This window comes from Cavia porcellus, unplaced genomic scaffold (assembly GCF_034190915.1).
Source record: "Cavia porcellus strain 051 isolate PalLab524CR breed Dunkin Hartley unplaced genomic scaffold, mCavPor4.1 scaffold_20, whole genome shotgun sequence".
NCBI lineage: Eukaryota > Metazoa > Chordata > Mammalia > Rodentia > Caviidae > Cavia > Cavia porcellus.
The window spans coordinates 45,127,605-45,154,152 of NW_026947503.1; the positions used below are offsets into that span (position 1 = coordinate 45,127,605).

The 26,548-nt window shown below is 50.4% G+C and overlaps 1 protein-coding gene across 50 annotated transcripts in view; it reads left to right on the forward strand.

Moving 5' to 3' along the window:
• Celf4 (CUGBP Elav-like family member 4) overlaps window positions 1-26,548 on the forward strand; it is a 286,507-nt gene that overhangs the window by 231,746 nt on the left and 28,213 nt on the right. For 27 of the 50 annotated variants that reach the window (XR_010041570.1, XR_010041571.1, XM_063232055.1 and 24 more), the window contains exon 4: window positions 26,323-26,451. Coding sequence is in view for 48 of the 50 variants with exons in the window: in XM_063232055.1 (XP_063088125.1) it covers window positions 26,323-26,451 (129 nt within the window). In the remaining 2 variants the exon portion in view is untranslated. The remainder of the gene's footprint in view (window positions 1-26,322; window positions 26,452-26,548) is intronic. The other 23 variants (XM_063232057.1, XM_063232058.1, XM_063232060.1 and 20 more) reach the window with 1 other exon arrangement.

Consider the following 26,548-nt stretch of genomic DNA (forward strand, 5'->3'; position numbering starts at 1 on the left):
CTGCCTCCATGCTGTGGCCACCTCCTGGGATCCATCCCAGCTACACTCCACCAGCCCCATCTCCCTGACTCCAGCATCCTGATATGACTCCCAAAGACAATAGACCTCCATCTGCACCCAAGGCCTCCCTTGTAGGTGATGCATGTGCTCATCTCCCATCACCCATCTCTTTCACAGAGATCTCTCTGATGCCACATTGGTGTCCACTCCATCACTGTCCTCAGGGGAAGCCCACAGCAACAGGGAAGCCAGAGAGGCTCAGTACATAGGGAACACTGTCCTCAGGCCCCTTCTATGCTCCTTACCTTACCACCTGGCTGTGCCAGCTCTGGGGACCTGGCCTAGGGAGAGAACCTGCCCCTTCCCAGATGACCTGGCAGTGCCAAACATGAGAGCCCAAAGCCACTGGTTATTATATTTACTTGCTTTGGATTCATCATTCTTTTGTTTGTTTGTCCTTGTCCTGGGTCCCCTGATATCTCCTGCAGGAAGCCACTCTAGATTATCACACCTGCTGAGGGTTCCTAAGAGCTCTTCCTACAATCCCAGCCCCAGGGCTTCTGCACTGCCCTCTATCTGCTGTCTCTTCACCATAGACAGTTCCGTGGCTGTCTGTGTCATCACAGAACCTGCTGGGGCCTTATCAACCCCTCCCCTTGTAGAATCCCCAAGTCTGATCCGTAGTAGCTGATCACACGTGTGCTTTCAGTGTATCCCACACAGGGAGTGCTGGAGTCTGTGTTGGCAAGGCCTCCTTCAAAGAACAGAAGTACTAGCCCAGAAGTAGAAAATAGGCCAGAGACGGGGAGGGAGATTGCTAGTTGGATGTATAGGATAAGAAACATTGAGATTTAATGTATTTATGTACTCAACCTGTGTGTCCTCCCCCAGTTAATAAACATGTAGTGCACCGTCACCAACCAAAAGGCACAGAGACCTGGGCATTTGGGATCCTTGAGCTTACCTCAGGAGACCATATGTAGAAGCCAACAAGGTGACGGGCACTGTCCAGGGAGTTGGCCCCAGGATGGTGGGAGGAAGCTGGGATGTTCTGTAAGGCAGGAGCCCCGAGCCTTATAAACCCTGACAGCCCAGGCATTGCAACCCCAGAGAGGACTTGGAGGACCCCTCTCTGCCAGGCCAAGTGTAGAACTCCCTGGTCCTAGAGACCCAGGGGTGAACCTAATGCTTGGCTCTGAAAGTGAAGATGTGCTGTACCCCTCCATCTCTCCCCACATGCCCCTAACTATGACCCATTTGGAGGGTACAAGAGACCCAGCTTCTCAATGCTTCCCATTCAGTCTAATGTTACAGTGGGATTCTGTCTTTTGCTAAGAGCCCCACCATTATAACATAATTACTGCTGAAAATGACCTTTAAAATATATTTTAAATTCAAAATGTCTTTAAACCCTTCACTGAGCACCATTTTTCAATTTCAATGACTGTTTTCCTTTTTGGGGGAAGTGAGGGGTGGGGCGTGGAGGCAGGAGCCCTCAGCATGGATCTCAAATGTTAATCTCTCCCCGTTGCAGAGGCAGCCTTGCAGGGGTCGGGGAGAGGAGGAGGAGCAGGTGGCTACAGCCAGAGCAGCACCACCCTTGCTCACAGCCCCTGGGCCAGGACCTCCTGTCCCAAGGCTCTGCCTCCCCTCCACTGACCTGTGCCTCTGTCCTCAGCCTTTAACCCGAGCTTGTCCTGTCCCTCAGAGGTTCTGGGAGGAATGGAAGCCTTAAAGAAGTTCTTCCCCTTCCCCTTCAGTTTTCTTCTCCATTTTTTGCCTTCCATTAAGCAGTGCTCAATTTCCTGCCTGCTTAGCACCCTAGGGGTCCCCAGTTCCTTCAGGGTAGAACTCCTTCCCTCCATTTCTTCCCTGGCCTGGCTGGGGCACCCTGTTCCTCAGGCAGCTCCAAGCTGCCTCCAATAGCTCTGGAGGATATTGGGTCAGGAGGTGGAGCTGTTAGAGGGCTCAGCTGCACTGATCCAACTCCCCTATCCCTTCTTTCCCAGAGTGTATGCAGAGGTGTCTGATTTGCCAGTCACACCACTCACCACCCACAACACAACACTCACCAGCCATAATACACCGCTCACCACCCGTAGCACACCAGTCACCACCCATAACACACTGCTTACCACCCATAGCACACCACTCACCATCCATTACACACCAGTCACCACCTATAACACACTGCTCACTACCCATAGCACTCCACTCACTACCCATACTGCACCACATGCTACCCATAATACATCACTCATCACCTGTAACACACCATATACCACCAATACTGCTTCAGGCCCACATTCTCCACATTCTTCAGCTCCACAGCTCCCAGGAAACTGCCTCTCTCCTGAATGTCTCCCCAAGCTTCCACTCTTATTGATCTGTGTCCTCTCCTCCTTCTCCACACTGATATAGGATCTCCAAATGATATAGGGGAAATATTACAACTCCCAACATGTCAGGTACTCTAAATTTGTGTTCCCCAAAATCAAAGAATGAATTCTAAAGAACAATGAGTGTTAAGAGTAGGAAATATTTATTGAGATATAGCTCCCGAGAGGCAGGAGGGGACCCAATGCTGTAGACCCCACTTTCTAGAAGAAGTTTTATACAGCAAAATCACCCACAAGGTGGATACAACATGGGACAAAACTACGGTCACCCAGTAAGATTACAAGTACAACCACTTAGATAATGTTGATCCAATGGGGAAGCAAGTCATGCAGCAAGTGTGCATGGAAAGAACAAGGATCTTTGTAGGAAGAAATGAGTCAGGAGGTACAGGTCACCCACCTGGGTGACTGATATCTAGCCAGACTTTATCAGACCAGGTAATACCAATTATAGTATATTGCTTGTCCCTTGGGGAGGCATGTGTACCTGGTCATTCTATCATTCCACCTTTATCTTGAGACCTGGCCCTCAACAGATGCACCTCCAGCCACAGCTGTAATATGTTCTCATCTTCTGCACTGACTCCCTTGAGAGTTCAGCCTGTCTGACAGCCTATAATATTTCTACCTGTCTTAGCCATCTACAATAACAACTCCTGAACAGGAATCCTATAACCCAGCATCACCTCTATACCTCAGATGTGACCCGTGGTTTGTACTGTCCCTGCCTGGCCTTCCCTTGTGCAGCTCATGTCCTCCTCAGAAGGGGGCTCCCAGGAGCTTGTCACTGGTTGGTGATATGGGGATAACACAGTGATAAAGGGTTAGAAGAAGTATGATCCTTCTTCCCCTGCCACACACACAATTTTTGTGGTACTGGGCATTGAAATCAAAGCCTGTATAATGAGCTACATCCACATCTGGGTTTGTTTTCTTGTTTTTGAGACAGAGTCTCGGTAAGTTGACCAAACTGATCTCCTTGCAAACTTGCAATCCTCCTGCCTCAGGCTCCCAGAACTTCCAGCTTTGAAGAGGAAGTATTCACAGTGCTCAAGTCCTGCCATAGTGATACGGTCTCAATCTCTGCATCTCCTGGAGCACAGCCAATTTGAACAATGGAAGAGGAGAGAGAAAAAGTTAGAGAGGCTCTGATAATCCCATTGCTCCCTACCAGGAAGGAAGGGGTAGCCAGTGGGTATCAGTGACCACTGGAAGGATTCTTCCAGTGTATTCTTAAGACCTGTTCCTAAAATAGTCCAGATTCCTTCAGTGTCCAGCTCATTCTGTATGCAAGGATCAGGCAGGAGGAAAAGCATGGGTGGTCATCAGGGCTATTGGGAACCCTTGTCATGTATTTTCCCTCTAGCTGGGCTCACAGAATTCTCTGGAATCACAAGACGTTACACTGGAGTCCTCTCTGTCCCTTGTCCTCCAGCTCCACCCATCTGCCCTCTCCTCACACCCTCTTGAAGCCTCATCTGCCTCCCAGATGTCCGCCTTCCTCTGACTGTCCACACACTGAATCCTGCATACAGCATCCCCATGAGAGCTGTCATTCCAACTCACAGCCTTGCTCCTGCTGCCTCAGTGACACTTGCTCTTGCCTCCTCCCCTCACGACTGTCCTCCAGCATCCCTGCTCCAGCTCTTGCACTAGCAGCCCCAGCCAGGGGCTCTACTTACCACCGCTACCTTGTCCCAATCTTTTCTTAGTCATCATCCATCTCCCCGCTTAAAGATGAGCCCTGCCTATAGGAATTCTCTGTTCCTCTCTGTATCTCTGCACCTAGCCCACAGCAGAGGTTCAGGAATGAATGGCTGAATGCAAGGATAGGGACACACAGGGGCAGTGCTATGAGCAAGTGCTGGGATGTGGGATCCAGTGCTATGCAGTCAGGCAACACCTCCAGCAAAATGGGTTGTGTTTCAGGCCATGGGCCAAGTGCCAGCGGTCAGCAGAGAGGGTGAGGGCTCCACCTCAAGAAACTCATAGAACTTTGTGTGCAGCGTAGCTGAGGAAGGCTTGCAAGGGAGCAGAAGGTGAGAGGAGCCACGTAGAGGAAGGTGTGGGATCCAGGCTCCAGGTCCCAGTACCACCCACCAGCCCCAAGAGCCCAGTCCAAGGAGCCAGAGAGGACAGGCCATGTGATGTGTGTGTCAGGCTGCCAGCCTCTGGAACTGGTAGGGAGAAGGCATAGGCGCACAGGGCTGGGAATGTGACTCACTTGGCCTGGCCAGCTTCCAGAAAACTCTGTGCAATCAAGCAGAGAAACATATTTGAGAAAACAGAATTGTGAGAGTAACTTTGAGGCCCCAGTTGCCATGGGAACATATCTGTAAATACTTAACTGCAAACATTAAGTGACACACCGGGAGGAGTGAGGCAGTGGCACGTGCTCACACCGAGGGAGACAGCCAAGTCCACGGGCGCCTGCCTGCCTTCACAACCAAGGCTTTCTCGGCCTCTGAGCATCCTTCCCTGCCCCTGTGTCCTCCTGCCAGGATCTCTGGCCTGGATTGCCTGCCTTTATGTTAAGCCTCAGGCTCCCGCCACCTTGACCCTGTGAGCCCAACATCTGCATGGGAGAGCTCGGGGGTCCAAGCTTCCTTTCTGTTCCAGTTCCCTTCCTCGGTCCTCTGAGACTCTTTCACATGAGCATCCTAGTCCCAGGTGACTGGGGCCCTGCTATTCCTATCCCCATCCATCACCTCGAAGGAATGGGCACCCTAAAAAAACACAGAAACCAAGGGACTCTCCTCAACCAGAGGGTTTGAGAGATGCAAATGTTTTGCCTTTTAGAGCAGTAGGCCCAGCTCACTGTCTAAGCCCTGCCCATTACATACCCTTGGTCTGTTGTGCTCACAACCATCTTTCTAGTCTCTTTGTCCAGGGCTTCCAGCCACACTCCCTCTCCAAGGTGACAGCAAGAGGCCCAGGAGGGGGTACCCCAGAGCCCTCCTGGAACACGCTAGCCTGTGTACTCTGATACTGCCTAGGGGTTCTTAATCTTTCTGGGTCACAGACCCCTTTGGGACACCAAGGAAGCTTTTCATTCATCCATTTGATTGTTCCAAAAAGGTTAGTGTGAGTATAACCATCTGCCAGGCTCTGAGCCAAGTGCTGGGGGACCCCTGCTCTCCTGGGACTTATGGCTGAGCTGGCAGGCAGTAAGCAAGAGCCCCACTGGAGAGCAATGATGACAGCTTGTGAACCAGTGTTCAAGATCAGGACAGTGCCTGGCATGTGGTGGGATGGTAGGCGCCAATACAGGAGAAGATACAGGTCCTGTGCAACCTCTCGGATCATTGAAAGACTGATCTCGTTCAGAGCCAAGCAAAGAGCCAGCGGGGGCACGAGCAGAGCACTGTTCTGCTCTGGCTGCTGCATGGGAACAGACTGCAGAGAGCCAAGTGGACACAGGCCAGTTAGGAGGTCATTGCAGTGATACAAGAGAGACGGCTATGGCTAGTTCAGAGTGGTAGTGACCAAGTGAGAAAAACCATGGTTCTTCTCCCTGGAAGAGCAAGTGTTTGCAGACCCTTGAGCCATTGATACATTCTCTGGATGCTCCTGGATCCCAGGGCTCAGCAAAGTCTCCCCTGGGTTCCTTCTAGAATCAGACCCCAACCTCTTGGGCTTCTCACCCTAGCTCTAGCAGACACCTTTAATCCTTAGCCCATGTGTGGATCTAAGGCCTAGCGCAGGTCACAGAGGCTGCAGTTAAAAGTCGAACCATGTACCACTACAATAGGCCGGAATGGGTTCTGCTTCCCAAATGCCCAGCAAGCTCCGCTCAGCTATGGGTCTTCAGAAAATTTAAGATTAGCTTCTGTTCTCCATTCCATAGGGTCTTTGATAAAAATGCCCAAACACTAAGAGGGCAGCAAACACCAAGTCCATGATCACAGAAGTCACTACGGACCTCCCTCCCTGCATATCCAGTCCGGATGAGGCAGAAGGCCCAGGGTCTGGCATCTGGTCCCTTCGATGGTCCAGGAAATATGACTGAATCTTCCAGATGCTATTCTAAGTGAAAGAAGTCAGTTACACACCAGTAGATTAACAAATGAAGGTTTAGAACAGGCAAAATGAAACAACAGTGAGAAAAGTATAGAGATTGGGTGCCATGGAGGGAGCTGGGATACTGCCTGGAAAAGATCACCAGAGAACTTTCCGGGAAGAAATAAACATTCTGTATCTTCATAGGGGTGTTCCCGTCCACATTTGTCAAAACTTACTAAATTATGCGCTCAAGATTCATAAGTATCACTGTTGCAAATTTTATCTTTACAAAAGAGACAAGAGAAGGATGGCATGTTTCAGACAGAAGCAGGAGTTGGCTGTCTAAGAGGACCCCACCACCACCCTGTGGGGAGAACGGTACGCTTTTTGTCAGGTGCTCAGAGGCAGCTGCCAGCAGGAGGAAATGCTGTGATACAGGAATGCAGGTGGAAATGTGAGAGGTTGATTCTGGGACAAAGTGATTTTGCATTTTAAAAGAGAATGTTGAAAACAGCAGCGCTTACCACAAAGAGATGAAGCTTAATGGTGGACTTAAAACCCCTGACAGCTGGTGGGTAGGGGCGTCCCAATCCCAGCCAGGTGCTACATCTCACAGATGATCTGTTGTGTGAACATGATGGGCAAAAGAGCAGGACAGGGAGGGAAAGAACTCCTATAATTATCCTATTCCTTCCAGCTGCCTCTGCCGTGGCCTCCCGGCCTCACTTGGTTGCCTGGCCTTTGATTTCCCCTGCTACCCTTTTCCAATCCCCCCACAATACATATCTCCCTAATTGCCTTCTGGTTGCAGGTCTGAGCTTCTTGCATAACCTCGTCTTAGTCCACTGTGTTTTTTACTGTCCAGTCCAGGTGCCTGCGTAGAAAAAGCCTGGAGGGGACATTGTTATCCATGATTTAGTCCTCTCCTGCTCACCACTGACTAAACCAGCCCCAGAGCTCTCTCACCCTGCCCATTCAGACAGTCCAACAGCCTCCCTTAGGAAGCAGGAAAGTGCAAGATGCTGCTGTGCCCTGGGTGGGTATCCGTGTAGGTGGCAGGGTAGATCATTAGATAAGCTTTCTAGAGGGAGAGGGTGACCAGCAGCAAGGGGAGGACAGCAGTACAAAACTAGGACGCCCAGAAGTCATTGTGCCATGCATGGTCTGAGTTGCCTGTTGCCCTGTGATGATTATTTATAATGTCACTTTCAGTCTAACAAAGGTTACAGTTTGGACAACCCACTATGTGGTCACTCACATCAAAGGCAAATAAACCAAACAGCCTAGTGCAAAGCCAAGATGTGGGTGTGTCCATGGGTGCCCCAAGTGACCAAAGGGTTCCTATAAGGGAGGAGGTGACAGAAAGACCATGGGGAACAAAGAGGCTGATGGTGCCTCAGAGCTTCTGCAAGGCTCTGCCCTAAGTGAGCAGGACACAGAAATCTCACACTCTTTCATTTGCAAAAATGTCAAATACTCAGGACAGTGACATTACAGGGCGGCGGGGGCTCACAGCTCTCCAGTGATGAATAAGGACAGAGGGCAGGCTGTGACCCCAAGCCCAGGCTCCTACTCCACAGCCTAGTGCTAGCAGGGAGAAACCTTGGGGAAAAATTGACAACTATATGTCCTGGTCTGGTGCTGTGTGTGGAGGATTCCCTCGGCATAGCCCAGGATTTCCGGTGGAGGTGTAAGTAGGTCATATTCCCCCACTACTAACTGCAAGACTGGGAGTGAGCTTCTCATGGGCCTCAGTTTCCTCTTTTGTGAAATGACAGCTGTAGTATATTTCTGACTAGCAGACTGAATACTGATATAATCTAAAACTCTTGAGTAGAGATCTGGGATGAGCTAAGACAGCATTCAGGAGACATCCCAAGGACCAGTCCTTTTTCAGGGCACTCCCTCCTGGAGGAAGGTGGGCCCATCATGGGAAAATACCTGTTCCTTGCTTTTAAATCAGAGCTACAGAGACAGAAAGAGTGCTGTTCCTCACCTTCATGTCCTAGACAGATGTCACCGACAGGCCTGAGGATTGCCCTTGGAGTGTGTATTGAATGTCTTCCTACCTGAGGCCCATCAATTATATCTGCTGGGAAAGCAAGCTCTAAAGTGATATCCATGTGAAAGCGAAGCATTTTACTTGTGCAGCTTTTTTCATTTTTGTCAACATTGGTCTTAAGAATGGGAAATGTAGATAAAACTGCAAAAAGAGAATTAGCATCCAAACAAGGCAAGATGATCCCTTGTAGTCCCATAAATTAGCAAGCTCTGAGTCACAGTGCCTAGAGGACGAATAGAACAAGCACATGGTCCTCAGAATGCTAGGGGTCACATTGTGGTATCGTGGAGCTCAGAAATGGACAAAGCTAACAAGCTTTAAAAGGTGAAGGGGCTGAACTCCAATGTTTGGCAGCCTGGAAAGACATCCTTAGGCAAAGTTCTAGAATACATTTGTCATCCTAGTGGCTTAAAAGCAGTTGAGGGAAACATGAGCTACTATGATTTGCCCAGCATGAGCTGGATCAAGGGAACTGAGTGTCTGTTTTGGTAAGTGGGTGCCCTATGTATGCACAGAGAGCAGGGTCTAATCTGACATCGTATAGCCTAGCAGGGGCAGATGGCAGAGTTGCCCAGGTAACTCCAGACTGGATGTGCAGGGAGGGAGGTCCATAGTGACTTCTGTGATCATGGCCTTGGTGTTTGCCGCCCTCTTAGTGTTTGGGTATTTTTATCAAAGACCCTATGGAATGGAGAACAGAAGCTAATCTTAAATTTTCTGAAGACCCATAGCTGGTCTGGAGGATGAGATGCTGGATGAGAGAGTCAGACTCTTATAACATCTCCTCAACTAAGATCTCATTTGAGATGCAAAACCAGAGGGATCTCTGGCCTGCCCTGTACTCCCCGCTGTGGGGCAGAAGTGCAGATTCAACATCTTCCTTTCCAGTGCCTCATAATCTGTATTCCTGATGGGATGGAAGCTATTAAAAGATTTCCAGAAAAGTTGTACAACTGTGTATCTAGGAGGTCAGTAAGTCAGTCTGTGTGACCCTTCCCTCCTTTACTCCCTTGTGTTTCACTTGGTAACTGAATAAGTACCCTTTGCTGTCCCAGACCTTTGTAAAAATCTGTTGGAAGCTATGAACTCTTTCTGCAGGGAAACACTCAGAGATATGAAATGATGCTGACCCTTACCAGGATCCACTAGCCCCTCTAGTCCATCCACTACCTCTTGAGAAACCTTGTATTTCAATAGCCAGCTCCTGTTATGCAGCCCATCTGGCAGGCACTGGTACTCCATGTGACTTCATCTACTCCTTCCCTTTTGGAGGAGTAAGGGCAGTGATCATGCAGCCCTTAGTGCCTATAGTAAATTCATGACATTATTTGAAAATAGGATCTTTTAAGATGTAACCAACTTAAAATGAAGTCATGCAGAATTCGAATGGGCCCAATATAAATGTTTCCCCTAGAAGAGAAAGGAAACTTGGATGCAGACACCAAGTGTACAGGGAAAGTATTCCATGACAATGGAACACAGTGACATGATGCCAGTGCAAGCTAGCGAAAGCCAAGAATCACGGCAAATGTCAGAAGTGAGAAAGAGGCCAGGAAAGACCCTCCCCTAGAGGCTGAGAGACAATACAGCCCTGCAGACTCCTGGATCTCAGACTTGCAGCCTCCAGAACCATAAGAGAAAGGCTTTCTGTTGCTTTAAGCCACCCAGGTGTGATACCAGTATGGCAGTCCTCGGAGACTAACAGCGCCCAAAGGAACCTGAGGCAGAGTGTGCTAGACCCACAGGGGTCCCCATGAACCCAGAAAACTTGTGGCTGGATGTCCAGCCTGTCCCTTTCCCTAACCATACTTTGTGGGACTATGCTGGTCCTGTTTGTCCATCTGAGCCACTGCCACCATGCAGCTTCTGAACTTTACCAGTGAGAGAGTTGCATGCCACTTGAAGAGAAGTTAGAAATCCCAGCACATCCATCTTAATAAGTTTTATTACAGCCTGCCAGTTTAGACTAATGACTAATTTACTATATAAAATACCAGCAGCATTTTTTTATTTTCTTAATTAATTATCTTAAACAAAGGTGAAATTTATAAAAGTGTCCAGAAACAGTGTGCACTGTAAAACTGCCTTGAAGCAGAAGATGAAATTATTGCTAACACAGGATCAAGTTATTACTGTATCGACTTAGTTACCTTATGACTTTGTAATGGATTTCTTCATTATTTTCTTGGGATTGTGGCATTCGTGATTGCATTAAATTCTGTTAATCGATGTAAATATCATTAGGCAGTACTAATAACCTCAGCAACTTTTCTCCATCCCAGGGACTGTGCTAAGTACTTAGCTCATGTAGGTTACTTCCGGTGGCAGGAAGCAAAGTCAGGCAGGTTCTCTTAGGCAGCCTGAGCTCTCTATATACAGCCCAGTTGAAGGCAGACTGGGTGGGCTCTTCTTTGGGTGGTTCTGAGGTTCCCGTGTCATTTCACATCTTTTTCCCCATCAGTGACACAGGGGCGATACATCCCTGTAAACCTCCATCTCTTTCAATGAAAACTTTGTAAACCCTCATTAAAATTTACCTGTCCTGGAAAGAAATCCTCATTCACTTAGTGTCTGTCATGGAACCAACAAAGTTCTGTAGAAGCATCTTATGCTTTTTCAACTACTATAACAAAATACCATAAACGGCCCCATTCATAAACAATGGAAATTTATCTCTCCTAATGGAGTCTGATAAGCCCAAGGTCACTGTGCCAGCAGGATTTGATGCCTGATAACCTCATTCACTGGAAAAAGGAGAAAAAAGCCCCTTCAGGCCTCTTTTATAAGGGCACTGGGTCTATTCAAAGGGCTCCGCCCTAGTAACCTAATGGCCTGCAAAGCTCTCTATTGCTATCACCTTTGGGTTAGGACTTCAGTGTATGAATCTTGGGAGAACACAAGCATTCAGACTGCAACAGGGAACATAAAGACTCACTGTGCTAGTATAAGGGACTGGTCTATTTTAGGGAGGGGCTAAGAAGAATGCTGGATCTGATTGTGGGTGCAGTCTGAATAGAACTGGCCACACTGGGTATCTAGAGGACCCATGTGGACCCTGGAGACTAGGAAGGATGTCCTCAGTGTGGAAGGATAGAAGAGCTTTGTGAGGAAAGGTAACCACCCTGTGAGCAGCTTCCAGTCAGTCAAAGGGATCCAGGTCATCCGGCCAGTTTAAGGCTGGCGGTGAGACCAGTCTGAGCCCCAGCCCCAGTCCCAGAGCTGGTCACAGACAGTGGGAAACCAAATTCAAGAGCCTAGCTGCTAAGCCCAAACTTCTATTTCTTCTTCGCTGAAGATGGATCCTGATCACACCAGGGTATGGGGCAGAGAGTGCTGCAGGTGTGGGGCCTGGCTCCCTTCCCGACCTAGAGCTTGCTGAGAATACACTACTCTCCAGTCTGCGTGCTACTGTTGCTCTTCATTCCAACAGTGCTTACGCAGCTTACACTCTGTGGCAGGCACAGATCCAGGTCCTCTTCACCCTGAAAAGACACAAAGCTCCCATCCCCACCAGTAGAGATGCTGACTCACAGTTGTTAACTGGAAACTTGCAGGACACAGTCACCCTTGCTGCCCTAGTTATTATCACTGTGCCCACATCAAAGGGTTATCTTAAAGTTCGAGTTAGAGAACAGCAGAAATGGCCTGGTCATGGTGAGTGGAGACCAGGGCTAGTGGCCAGTTTATTAGCCGTGTATGGCGGCTGGCCTCTGCCCCTCCATGGCCCTGCTTCTAGATGGGTAATGCTGTGCTTTTACAGTGAGCTGAGCCCAGCCTAGGATTCACTGGGCTGCAGTACTTGCTCCTCGCTAGCTCCCACTGTCCTCCCTGGTTCAGTATTCCCAGACATCTCAAGGTTAAGGAACCATATTTAACATAAAAAATGCATCAGCACCCCCCTTGACAGATGTTATACTTTGAGTACCCATTGTTTGAGAGAATGCAAAAATGACAAAAAGCTACCTTGAATTCGGTAGTGCTTTCAAATGGATTTGTACTTTTTAAATCACATCAGCATCTATATGCATTTGAAAAAATAGTCACATATGCCTGCTTATGAAGCATTTCTGATGCAGTCAGCTGACAAAGCTGGAGGTGCCTGAGACTGAGTTCAGGTTGACACCATCGTCCTAGACCATGGAGCTGTTTGCCATGGAGAGGAGGATGAGTGCAGGAAAGGAACACTCTGTCTGCCCCCAGGAAGGACCCGGGTTTCTCTTCCCCAGAGCCTTTTTCCATCAGCCTCTTCAGCCTCTTCTTCCTTACTCTAAGCCCATACTGGGATTGGGTAGTGCCTTGCCTGCTGCACATATGTATACCATACCCCTGCCCCACTGGGCATCCTGTCATTACTACATGCCCCCCACCCCACCCAGCCAGCCCGCCCTCTTTGGCTTCCCTTCTTGTGCCAACAAAGGAATTCCAGGCATGTGCGAGTACTGCTCCATAGCCTGGGATGGAGAAGACAGGAGATGCCTGGCTCCAATCCCACTGGCGAGTCTGAGCTTTTGCTTTTTTCTTAGCCTCTCTGAGCCTCATTCAGTTGAACTGTCAAATGGGGATGTGATCGTGTTCTAGTGAAGCACAGTAGTGAGAAGTGGGTGGAGTGTTGAGGACTCCCAGTTGGCACCAGGCTGACTGTCGGGATAAGCAAGAGGGCAGCCACACCATTCCTGATGGAAAAGTCTGGCTGCAGCAGAGGAGGAGGGCCAGCTGGGGGCAGCAGTCAGCAAGCCTGAGTGTTCACTCTCCGTTCACCTCCAGAGCACTTACTTCCTGCAGAGGGGCCCCGCAGTGCTTGTCACCCCAAATCACCTCCTTCAAAGCCCAGAGCAGTAGGTCCTTGCAAACAGATTCTTGAGCTGCACACACAGATGGGAGGCAGGATGCCTGAGCTCAGAGCCACACCTCAGCCAGGACAATGGTGCATCCTAGCAAACTGTCCACACTCAACAGTGTACCATCCCCTCTGCTGGCCCCCATCTCCTCTCACCCTAGCATCTCCATCATACTCTGCCCTTCCATGGCTCTCTCATTCAGCCCAACTTTGGAAGCACTTATCCACAATGACCCTGTCTTTTATTATTTTTTTTTTAACTCTCCAGACACAGCACCTGGCACATAGTTTGTCAACCAACTGACCAGTGAATGACGGGAGGGATTCAGGGCAGCCCATAGCTGTTGTGCAGTTTTCTGAGATGTGGGAGATCCTCTTCCTGTCACTCTGTAAAGCAAACTTCATGCCAACCCAATATTGCCAATCAAAAGGCTTCAGAAGTTCCCTTAAATGACAAGTGCAGGGTCTTATGTCATTAGCAATGCAAGCCAAACATTGGCAGATAGGATGATGCCACCCTTCAAAATGGTTTGCACCCTAGAGGAAACTGACTCTCATTACTTATCAGATATAATGTAAATCACACTGTCCGTAGAGCTACCTGATCTCCTGAGCTCAGCAAAGCCTCATGGCCACCTAGTCTGGTAAAAAGGGAAGGGGACTACCTTCACCTGGAGGGTACCAGACCACCAGGCTTTGCTACTGATTAGCTTGAAGACTTCTAGTAAATTGTCAAACCTCTCTGTGACATAGTTGCTTCATCTCTAAAGTGGGGGAGACAGGGGTACTCACTTATAAAGTATTTTGAGCAGTGCTTGGTCTATGGTGAGAACTCAAGACAAATTAGCTATCCTTGTCCTCTCTGAGGACATGGTCCTTGACTGAGCAAATGAATGGATGGGTCTCTGAGCACACCATATGGGCTGACACCTGCCATCCAACTGCAGGGGCTGAGTCAGGCACACCACACTCCAAGAGCAAGCTGCTCTGTAAGGCTGGAGGCCATGGCCTTGGCCTTTGAGGAACAAGCACTTAGGCTAAGCTTTCCCCACCACAGCCAGGAAGGTCTACCTCAGGGATAGTAAGGGCTTGGCAGGTAGTCTTGGCCTGACCACATGTTCAGGAGAATCAAGAGAACCTTCAGGTGTCCACAGTAAGGCAGCCCGATTGCAGCCTGTGGTGATGACAAACACACTAGGAAGTAGAAAACCTCAGGGCCCGAGACAAAAAAGAACTGTGGTTTACAGTGAGTGTTGAACAGATGAAGTGTCCTTCTGACAGTCAGTATCCCAGCAGGTGTGCGTGGCCATGACTAGTTTTCTGACCTTTTGCATTTAGAGCCCATTATCTAAAGTCCTCAGGAACATCTTGGCTAGCCATCCATCCACATTTACCTATCACTATTTAAAAGTGCCATCCATCATAAATCTATCTGCTTTCTGCAATCATTTTTCCCTCATCTATGTATCTATCATCTAACATTTAATCTAGATATCTAGCCATTATTAATCATGTCTGCCGTCCATCCATCTCGGTGTCTATCTGGAGTCTATTATCAGTCATGAGTTAATACACTGTGTACTTAAGCATGGGCCTCCAAGTTCCATGGGGGTAGAGGGAAGTGACTTCTAGAAAGTTAGGGTAGCTGGATCAAAATAGGAGATGAAGAAAAACACAGGACTGATGCAAGAGGAGCCCAAGACTTTCTTCTCTCAGTAGGGTTGGCTTGATGGGTGGAGGGAAAAGGAACACAAAAAGAAGGGTAGGGACATGCAAAACACTGAGGGGTTGCCAATCTAGAATTCCTCACCCCTCTATCTCCCCAAATTAGTACAAAGTCTTTCAGGATGACTCCTGTGAGTAATGGAAGGGATGCCCAGGCTCGAGTGTCAAGGCATGGAAGGTGGGTGCTGCCATCCCTCCTGAAATCAACAGAATCCAGAACCCTGCAGACTGCAGGGCAGTACACTTGGCAGGTGGAGAGCCCAAGATGGGAGCCTGAAGAAAACCGATCATAGCCTTCTCCAGCCGTGGCTGCCTGTGGCATCATTTGACTAGCTCTCAAAACCCAAAATACTGATGCCTGGACTCCAGGCAAATCAAACCTACATCTCAGAGGCCAGCCCTGGGCATCTGTATTTTGAAGACTCCCATTTATCTTCAGAGCAACCTGGGCTGAGAATTTCATCTTATAAGATCTGCTGCTAATCTCCTCAGAGCTGTCCTGTAAGGGAGGGAGTGGAACTCAGGCCCGAGTAGACCTAAGATACTCCTAAGATACCCCTTCCTCTGGACTGCAACCCTGGTCATGCATGGAGGCCAATGGGGCTTCTGCCAGGGTGTTCAGGGAGTCCCCCACCACCACATACACACACACACACACACACACACACACACACACACACACACACGTACAGGGGGAGGTGGGGCCAGGCAGCCTCTGAAGATCACCCCCCCAGGGTCCCCAGAGGTTCTCAGCAGTGTCTAGGGGTGTGGGGTGCACTTAAGAGCTTCAGCTTCCAGGCCATTGATTCATGTGGCTCCCCCCAAGTTAGACAAGTTCCATAGACACAGACATATGTGCCTTCCCAGAAAAACAGACAGCAAGCTGTTCACACGTCCCTTGCTCACAGGATGCAAGGTCTTTTCCTCAACGTTAAAAATGGGCAGTAGCTCAGAGGGGCAGGTGGTTTGCCCTGGTCCCTGGCATGCTATGCTTTATCCTTGATAGGGACACTTGGAGACCCTGCATGTCCACCCTCTCTGGAAGACTGTGGGAAGCTGGGCCACAGCTGGGAGGACCTGACACTCACTGAGGGTCAGCCTGCAGCCAAAACAGGTCATGACTCCATCAACTGAAGGCAGCAACAACTGCTTCACAGGGGCTCAGCTAACCAGCTCCTTCTCCACAGTAATGGAGACAAACCATTCCTAGTGGGTGTCTTATTTCTTCCTCTGCACTCACAGCCACCTGGAGTCAATTCTTGGCCCTGGCAGTGAAAGGTTTTTGGCACTAGCCCTTAGTCTCTCTTCCTCTAGCTCACTCCTCCCTTGTGGACCACCCTGACCCGGCGCAGCCCTCTCGGCAACTCCTCCTAGCTGGAATGAACCCCTGCTTTGTCTATCTCCTTGAGAGCTGAGGACAAACTGGCCATAATTTATGTTCCCGCGTGATATAAAAGAAAAAAAGGCCCCATTATGCTATAAATTATCCCGTGATGGGCAAAATGCTAGAGAATGTGCCAGACACTGGCAGAAACCCCATTAGACAACAGGGTTCGGCTGCTGAGAGGTCCCCACAGAACCCCAGGCTATCTGTCGCGTGCGTGGGCCTGGTAAGGATAACATAGCAGAGCAAATGTATAATCAGTTACCTGGAGAGACAGCCGCACACCTCCACACCAGCATAAGAGCCACTGTGGTATTCCAGGCTGCCACAGGAGGCCTGACACAGGCTCTCAGCTGGAGGGTCTCGGGACAAAGAGAGAGTAAGCAGGGCCTAGGTATGGCCTGAGGCCCCTCACCTGCACTGACACCCCCAGGCTCAGCTCCGACTCAAGTCAGTATTCACACCAACATGTTACCTCTCAGAACACCAGAGATGAGGGTAAAGAAACCATTCCCACCTCTTAGAAGGTGGTAAACAGATCCCAAGTTCTGTCTCCCTCAAAATACTGAGGGCAGGCAGCCCACACCTCTGCCCTGAGCAGAGTCCAGGGTCCAGGAAGCTCTTTAGGGTGTAACAGAAGGACTGAATTTCAGGGGATTATGCCAGCTGATCAGACTTCTAGTCCAGATCAGGGGGCAGAGAAGGCCTTTGGAGTCCAGAAAAAAGAGATTTACCTCTTGGGCACCCAGAGCACATCCAGACAGCCAGCTTTGGGCAGAGGGGTGGGCAAGGTTGTGGGCAGATTATAAGGCTAACTGGCAACATCTGGCAATTGGGAATGGCCGTGAGCCTGCTTCCTTAGAGCTGAGCAGCAGGTTATGGGTGCCTCACTCATTCCCCCTCCCAGGCTCTCAGCCAAAGCCCTGGCTCTCAAAAAGCAATGTGGTCACTGGGCCTTTTGCCAGTCTTCTGTGCAGAAATGGAAAAGTGGAGAGGGCAGGAAGTCAGAACTTTGGCTGCCACCATTTTTCCTCGGGAAGAAGGGGCACTTGGGCAGTCAGCTTCGTCCAGATTGCCTAGGTGTAAGCTTTGGCATTGTCAAAGGTGATTGTGAATTCTTAGGAAAGATACTTAACTTCTCTGTATCTCAGTTTCTTCACATGTATAAGAGAAATCAGAAAATACCACTATTCTATTAGAGGACCTGCCTTGGTGCCTGGATTCCAGTAACTGGTGGATAAACAGAAAGCGTCCTTATGCTTATTGCTGCTTTGTAACTGCTTCCTGGAGGGAGTCAGAGCAGCAGCATCTGAGCAGTGCAGTGCAGCATCTCTGGGGAAGAGGGATCTGGTACTGATGGGTCTGAGCAGGGCTGGCCTGGGGCAGCAGGGGCTCTGTGATGTTGGAGGTAGATCCTGCAGGCTTATGAGGGCTGGGTGACATTGAGATGGGGTGAGGGCACAGTCCAGTGAGTCACAGAAGACTAATGGGTACTGGGGATTAGAGAGCTAGACTGAGCCCAAAGAGCATGTTGTAGGCAGAGAAGATGCTGCAGGCAAGAATGGACCCAGAGTCTGAGGCTCAGGCCAAGCTTCCAATGGACAGAAGTCAGGGTCTAGGTCTTAGGCCTTGAGGACAGGTGCTTAGGCCCAGTGAGTAGAAGAACAGAGAAGGGGTGTGTGTGTGTGTGTGTGTGTGTGTGTGTGTGTCTACACTTGTGTGTATTATTGTTGCTGTCTCACTCTGCACATCTTTTCACACTTTCTGCTTTTGCACTCTAGCCGGGATGCACATCACTGCCTCTCCTACTTAGAACTATGTCTGTGAGTCCCACAGGATCCAACTCAAGCCTCTTAGATCCCTCTTTATCCCCGAGCCCCATCAGGGCTCACAGTGCTCATCACTCCAGACTCTGTGCTTGCCCTATTGACTGGTACCCACTCATCTCCAGGGCACATTCATTTCTGGTTTATGTAAGATTCCCAGAGGTTCGAACCTAACCTCCAATATATTTATTCACATCAATAAATATTTTTTGAGCATCTACTACACATCAGGCCTTCTAAGCCCTAGGAATATGGCAATGAATGGAATGGACATGGGCATCATGAAGGAGAGAAGCTGTGGGAAGGGAAGCATGTGTGCCTGGGCAGCCTTTTACAGGCCATACGCAGACTTGGGCTAATTCTCAGAGGGAGATGGGAGCCACTGTGGATTTCAGCAGCGGGGGAGACAGACTCTGTTTCGGACTCTAATTTGCCCCTTGGCAGCTGTGGGGACAGCAAATAGCAGGGGTCTAGTGAGTGTCTGTATAGGAGACTGTGAAGAAGAGATTGTCACAACTGGGTCACTCCACCCAAAGGGCGGGGAGGATGGATGCAGATCCTAAGCATGGGGAGGGCAGAGCTAGCGAAAAGGAATGAAACTGAGGGGGACTGGATGCGGGTTTTCCAGCTCCTGCCTCCTCCCACCCCAACATCAAACAGCGCCAGTCCCAGAGGGAACAGAGCAGATCAAGGCCTGGCACTGCCTCGCCCAGGGGGGCCAGGGGTACACAGGGTCTTCATTTGCATTCCATTGCGCCCCCACCCCATATCCCTATCTCAGCAGCCTTTGATCTGGTTTGATGTCTCTTTCAGCCTCTTCCCAGGCAGGAAGGCTTTCATCCTCGGGAGGCAGCTCCAGCCCAGCTGCCGGTTTGGGCTCAGGCTCAGGCACAGCATAGCAGGCGAAAAGTTGGGAGGGTTCACTTCATGCTGAGAGCCTCCTGAAGTCTGGGCCATGCCCTACCAGTCCCTATTGCAGGGACTTGTTTTTTAGCAGGGAAACCAACCTGGATGACCAGCTATATGAATAGCTGTAGGGGGATCTAATCCCAGGCCTGTGACACTAGTGTGAACATCAATCCTGGATGGGCAACTGATTGGTTGCTGCTAACAGGCTGCTGGGAGGAAAGTGTGGACTCCTAGTCTGCCACTGCCTCCTGCCAGGAAGGCAGGTCTGAGGCTGCCTGCTGCCCATCTGAGGCAGTGAGATGGCTCAAATAGGGCTGGAAAGGAGGTTGCCTCTGGATTTGGGGGGTGGGTGGCCAGGACAACCTTGAAAATTGCACAGATATGGATTCAGGTGAATCAGTTTGGTCCCAGCTTTGGAATCATGGATGCTTGACTGGTCTGGACGGAGAGAATTCATGGAAGGACCTTGTAGCAAAGCTCAGGGTAGCTTTGGGGGAAATGTCTCTTGTTCTGACTCAATCCAGGTGGGCTCCTGGAGGAGCCTGGGAAGCATTTTAGCAGTCTCTGCGATGCTGCCAGATGGGCAGGGTGATTGCAAAGGGAAACTAGACATAAACCTCTGGGGACTGGGCAGGGCTGTCCCATTGGCTGGCATCCCTATGGATGAGCAGCAATAATGGCCATAACAGTGATTATAACTGGCATTTATTGAGCATGTACTCTGTGCAGGAACTGTGCTAAAAGGCTCATGTAGTTTAACTCACTTTCTCTCACATAGCTTTGCCCAGGGAGGGGATACGCCTCATCTAAGATTGCACAGCCAGATAGTGGCAGAACCAAGATTTAACAAACGACCTGTTTCTTGTATGGATTTGCCCAGCTTCTCCAGTCCAATCTACCCCATCCTCCTCCCAGGAAAGGGCCTCTCTGACCCACAGGTGAAAATAAAGAAGAGCGTACCCTTCACCCCTGGTTTCAGTTCTGGGGCCCTTAGACACCAATCAGCTGGTCCTGGGATCTACAAGACCCCTGCAGCCAACACACAGCCTAATAAACCCCTGTGTAATCTGTAGGGGCTCAGGCTCTGCTCAGCAGCTAAGGGGCAGGGTCTCGGGATGTTCACATTTCTGAGCACTTGCTTGTTCTCCCTACCCCAGAACCAGACTTTAGGGTAGGAAAAAAGCCTCAGGAACACTGACAAAATCATCATGAATGTCTGGCAGCTTTTCTGCATTCCTGAACTGCTTCCTCTGAATCTCCACATCTCCCAGCAGCCCCTTAGTCCACTCACCAGCCACTGACCTCAAAGCCATTTATTCCCCCAGGCCCTGGCTCCAGGGTTCTTCCCAGCTCAGTCCCCATCCCCAGCCCTCCCCCAGCAGCTGCAGGGAAGAGCATAGTAAAAGTCTATTGCAGTAATAAAAGGCATTAACCATCTGAACACTCGCCCACGGTGCCCTAGCAGCCATCTATCCTTAAGCAGAAAATATTGTTTAGTGCCGATGATAATGAGCGAATCAAATTTTGAAAATTAAACTGGAATTTGAGCATTAGCACCAGGATGCTGGCATTTGGCAAGTCAAGTGGCACTGCTGTCACCCTCCCCTTCTCCCCTCAGGGGCCACTCACTCTGCGCAGCTAGAAGCACGATGTTCCCCAAGAGGCTGGGATGGGAGGGGAAGGGCTAAGACAGAGCTTGAAATATCCTGGGGGGGGGTCCTAATCTTGATGTTCCACCACGGATACAGGATACTTCTGTTTTCTAAGCTCTCTTTTTAAAATGCAAATCCCTCCAGCCATCACCATTCTGCCCTGACATCCTGAGACAAATAAGCGTAGGAATCTTTCTGTCTCTCTCAGAGAGGCAGAGATTCTGGCACCTAGCTGTCTTTTCGGAAGACCTATGGCTTCCCAGGAGGTGTCACCAAATGCATTTTATAGGTCAGGAAACCAAAGCTCAAAGTCAGATTGAGGTTCTGTGATTATAAAGAGGATCTCTGAAGCCAGAGACATGGGAGACACATGTGTTGGGAAGGAAAGCAGTCACACTCCTCCAGGGTTCCCTTGTTGCATGCCCTGCCACAGGGAGGGCCTTGGGAGTAGGTGACAAGAGCAGCCAGAAACCCTCCATCTCTCAGCCTTTGCTCAAACTCTGCTGTGGGCCTAGCATTTAAACTCTGTACATTATACCTCCTCCTCCAGAAAGCCATCAAAGTGGAGCCACATGCGCCTCCCCAAGTCAGTCCCTTCTGGCCTGTGGCCCAGAGTTACTGGACATGGTAACCAACCAGTCCTATCTGTTCTCTTACACCTGGAGCTCCATGGCAGGGACTCTGAGCCCCATGATCCAAAAGCAAAGGTCCCAAAGAACCCCTTTGGCCTCATGCTCCCAGGCACACAGTGAGTGCTCAATAAATGCTGCTAGGGGAGCACCAAATGGGAGATCCAAGGGTGACAGGTACTCTGGCCCAGACCCACTTTGAGGTAGCTATAAACGCCTTTACCTGAGACACAGCTGGGTGCTTTTCCCACACCCTCAAGTATGGGCACAGAGTCAAACTCTAGGTGTAGGCAGGGTTGGGACTGACACCCACCTTCTGTTGCCCCGTCCCTGCAGAAAGTCACACTCTTGCTTCCAGAGCTGCAGGTGCTCCTGCACTATCATCGCCACTGGCAGTCTCATTTTCGTAGAACAGAGTACAGTATCCAAGAGCACAGCATCTAAGACATCCAAGAGGTCAGGGGCAGTCAAGATAAAAAGTGTGGGACTCTTGGCATTACCTAGGGTCCTGCCAGCTCTACCTTTTGGTTTTGCTGTTCCTTGGGGAGCACACCAATACTTGAAGGTCATTCTGTGATAGACCCACTGGCCTTTGTTTTGCTTGGGGACTTGTTTATTGTGGAAGGCCCATCTCTTTCTTATCTGGATATTGGCTCCAGTGAGCAGCTTGGCCTTCTGTTTATTGCTGTCAAAGCCTGGAGCAGTCTGACACTGAGGAAGTACTCAATGAACACCTGTTGAATGACTACAACGCTCCCAGGAAAAGTCCATGTAAAGACCGCAGGATGGGAGGTACAGGGTTGTCTGTACCTGATCTGAGCTGTGTTGAGAGGAGACTGCTGGACTTCCAGGGCCAGCCTCATTGCTCATCACACCTTTGGGATCTTGGTGACTCAGACCATTTCCACACTAGCCCCGAAGCCTCTCCTCTCCTTGCCTCTCTTGGCCAGTCCCAGCAGCACCTGTCTGAACTCCTCCTCAGGGGAGCAGCAGACCCCCTACATACTGGCCATGGGAGGTAATGGCAGAGGGCTTCCTGAAGAGGAAACCACCAGAGCCTCTCCATTACCCAGGGGCCTCAGCCTAGACAGCTGAGCAGTGGCCAGGAACTATCTCAGAAGTGAAGGTCTTTGTCTACGTTAAAGGAGGGCGAGCACTCACTGGTGAGATCGAGTCAGCCTCTGAGACTCTTGCTAGGTTGGCATCAAATCCAAGATGCCAGCTAAATGGGACCACTGATCACCTGACGGAGCTTGGGACAGTGCCTGGGGAAAATAACCAGAATGGAGGTAGGCGGAGGGTGTAGGAGACTAGGACATTTCATTTATATTGGGTGGTCAACCACAGCCTGAGTATGACCCAGTTTATTGTTCCAGGTGCCCCCAAGAAGTGGATCCTATGGCACCTCTCTGCTCTGTGACCTCTGTCCCCTCCCTCACAGCAGGGCTGGGCTTCCTGGTCAATCAGAGTAGGGCAAACAAGGGGCGCAGCACCCAGTTCCTGTTCCTGCCGCATAGAGAAGTTGTCCTGTTATTACTGCTTGCCGGGTATAGTCAAATCTGAAGTATCTCCTGGAACCTAACAACCACACAGGAAGGAGGGTCTAGCTGTCCCTATTTTATAGAACTAGAAAACTGGTTGTGGAGCAGTTAGGAAGCTGGGTATGAACCATGGGCACCGCCCAGGAGGTCCCCTCTAGAACTCAGAATCCTTTGAGCTTACAGTCTGTAGAACAGGCCTTGCGACCCCTCCCACCAAACCCAAGAGGAAACAAAAGAGTGTAAACTGAACACATCTGAAAGAAACACTTGCGTAGGATGGAGTGAATGGAGAATACCTGAGAAAGTGTGTGTGCAATTAGCTTTCTTTGGTTTCTTGTAGTCTGCCAGAAAGGCAGACTAGTGATGGTTTCCCTGGGGAAATTGGGATGAACAGGAAAGGGGGAGCTTGGCCCCCTACTCATTTAGAAAGATCTGAAAACCTACAACTGGGGATTGCATAGCTAAAAGAGACTTCAGGGGAGGGGAGAAGGAATTAGCAAAAAGAAAAAAAAACTGGCGAAGCGAAGAGGCTGGTAAGAAGCACGTGTGGATGAATTTTAATGCAATCAGAAAGCTGCCATAATGATAATAAAGGAATACATTCAGACGTCAGGAGCGGGAAGGCGAAGTGCTGCGTCCTGGCATTTAAATCAGACTCTGTGGAGGAGATGCTTCTCTCCCCTGCCTTTTTCTTTCCAAGGGACAAAATGGAATTTTTAAGGCAGAGGACCAGGAAATAGCAAGGGGCAAGTCCTCACCTTGTAGTTTGTCAGGAAATCCTCTTTAATCTGATCCTTTAAGAGGCACCAAAGATTAGTGGCAGGGCCCACTGGTCTTTGCCTCAGAGAAGTTTCAATCCTCTACTGAAGAAATGAGAGACCTCTTTTCACTTGAAGTGAAATGATGCTGCTGTCCTGGAAAGCAAGCCCAAGGGTTCCCAACCCTTTTCTCTGTCTCCTTTCTTTCTGCCTATCTCCTCCTTCCTCTTTATCTCTAATTTGTTTCCCTTCTGTCTCTTGCCACTGCCTTCTCCCTCTCCACTCCTAATTTTACCTCCTTCTCTCCTGCTTCACTTCACCCCTTCCATTCCTTTGATTTTCTTATCCCCACTGCTCCTACTCCACAGCTTGGAGTTGGTGAGCCATGGCCCAGAGCCCTGAGAAGGGGTGGGGTGTGCCTCAACGTTCTACTGTGACCTCGAACCAGGGGTAGCAGCCCCGGCTGGGGTAGGTAGAGCTTTGGTGGAAGCCCTGCTATGGTGGAGGCCAGGTAGCTGATCCCTGACCCAGAACTGGTAACAACAGACGCTGTGCCCATGGCTTACCCAAGGAGCAGGCACCTAGCACTAGTTCATCACTGGGAATGTGTCCTATGCTCAGTACCTCTGGGGTAAGGGGTGTCCACAGGGCAGTGGTCAGGGCTCTCTGCAGAGGAGGACATAGGACAACTGGATCTGGTTTGCTCCAGACCCCAAAAGAGCCCCCAGCTCTATGTGAACTCTCCTGGCAGTGAAGGCTCTCTAAGAGAGAGGTACTGACCACCCTGAGTACACAGGGACATCAGAGTCCTTGAGTGGTCCTGAGTTCAGAGGAAACCACAAATACATAGCCAGCTGCAGTTTGGGGGGACTGGTTTGTGTGTCAGTCATTTCCCAGTCCACGGACATTTAGTGAGTCTCTACTCATCACTGGGATCTGGTTCTAGTTATTGTACTACATATCAATTTAGCCCAAAACCAAGCCACGTAAAACAATAATTTCTGTTGCTCACAGATTCCGAGGGTCAGGAATTCATAGCACTCAGCATGGAAGCCCCATCTCTGCTTCAGGGTGTCTGGGCCTCAGGTGGAAGACTAGTGGATGGGAGCTGAAGTTATCTGGGAAGTCATTTGCTCACAGATTGGTGACTTATGTTGGCCATCAGCTGGGGGCATCCGTGGACTCTATGGGATCATTGTGTGTCTGCACAGCACAGTAGCTGGCTTCCTCAGAGGAAATGTACCCCAAAGAGAGAGGCAGCAGGCTGCCTTTCACATCCTAGCCTCAGAGGTCCCTGGGACCACCCCTGCCATTCTTCATTTGCTGTCCCAACAGAGGTGGAGATGGCACGGAGGGAAGAGCATGTGGGATGGATGTCCTTCTGCAATCATGTACAGGCTGCCACTCACCCTCAGCCCAGCGGCCAACAAGTGGGGTCAATAAGCCAGTTGACCCTTGTCACATGTGTATGGAGTCTGCAGAGGCACCCTCAGGAGTAGTCTCCCCTAAAGTGCTCAGGGCTGATTCTTACAATGTGAACAAGTCGGACAGTCAAGCCAGGGACTGCATGTCCAGATGGAGGTAACAATGACAGAGAAAGGTGTTTCCCTAGGAAGGGCATGGGCGTGTCTCATTCAGTCATTTCTTTCCACAGCGAGGACCTACTGTGTGCCAGCCAATGCTGCTATAGCAGAGTCCTGCTCTCTTTTTACAGAGAGCAGACCTGGGGGTGGGAGGAGCAGGGACAGATCAACCACACAGGCAAAGCTACTGTCCTTTGGACCCAGGGGTATAGAGTTGGAGGACTGGGGCAGACAACAAGGGAGAAGAAGCAGGGGACTTTGGTGAGAAGGCCGTATTTAAACTGAGACTTAGAAGAGGAGATTTTAGCTTTGCGACCACAGTGCTCTCCATGCAGAGGGACTAACGCAAGCAAAAACACTGCAAATTATTGTGGCCCCTGAGGGTAGCTGTGCGTAAGAGGAGAGAGGAAAAGAAAGCTGGGCAGCAAGACGACCTTCAAGGTCCCTAGGAGATGGGCCAGATCAAGACCTGTGCTCCTTGTGTGCCGCCTGCCTCCTAGGCAGTAGGAGACCAGGTCGCTGCCACTCAGTTCCCACCGCGCCCACCTACTGCCTTCTTCACCAGCTCCTGTGCCTGCGCCTTCCCACTCCTATCCTGCCACTTTCTGGACCCTTCCCCTCCCCAGATCCTCCCACCCTGCTCCCCTGCTTCTCTTGCTCGAAAAACCTCCTAAGGCTTTGAACCCTGGACCTTTTCAGGCTGATCCTCCAGCGCTAGCTACAAGCTCCGCCCCTCCCTTCCTCCTGTGTCCCGCCCCCAGCTATGAGCCCCGCCCCTCGCCCAGCTCCTCTCCCATTGATGCCCCGCCCCCACGGCTGTGAGCTCCGCCCCTCCTCCCAGCTCCTCCCCTCACCGCTGCCCCGCCCCCAGCTGTGAGCCCCGCCCCCACGGCTATGAGCCCCGCCCCTCCGCCTGCTCCCGGCTGTCTGCTCCGGCCTTACCCTCCTTCCCCAGGGCCTGTTCCCGTACCGTCCGGACCGTGGCCCGGGTAAGCATCTCCTAATTTTGTTCTAGAAGATAGAAAACTCTTCGTGGGTATGCTCAATAAGCAGCAGTCCGAGGACGACGTGCGCCGCCTCTTCGAGGCCTTCGGGAACATAGAGGAGTGCACCATCCTGCGCGGGCCGGACGGCAACAGCAAGGGTGCGTGGGCGACGGGGCGCACCCTGGGGAGGCCGAGACACCCAAGTCCCGACTGCTGGGGAGGCTTATGGTGCTTTCAGTACTGCAGGGCCGCGGA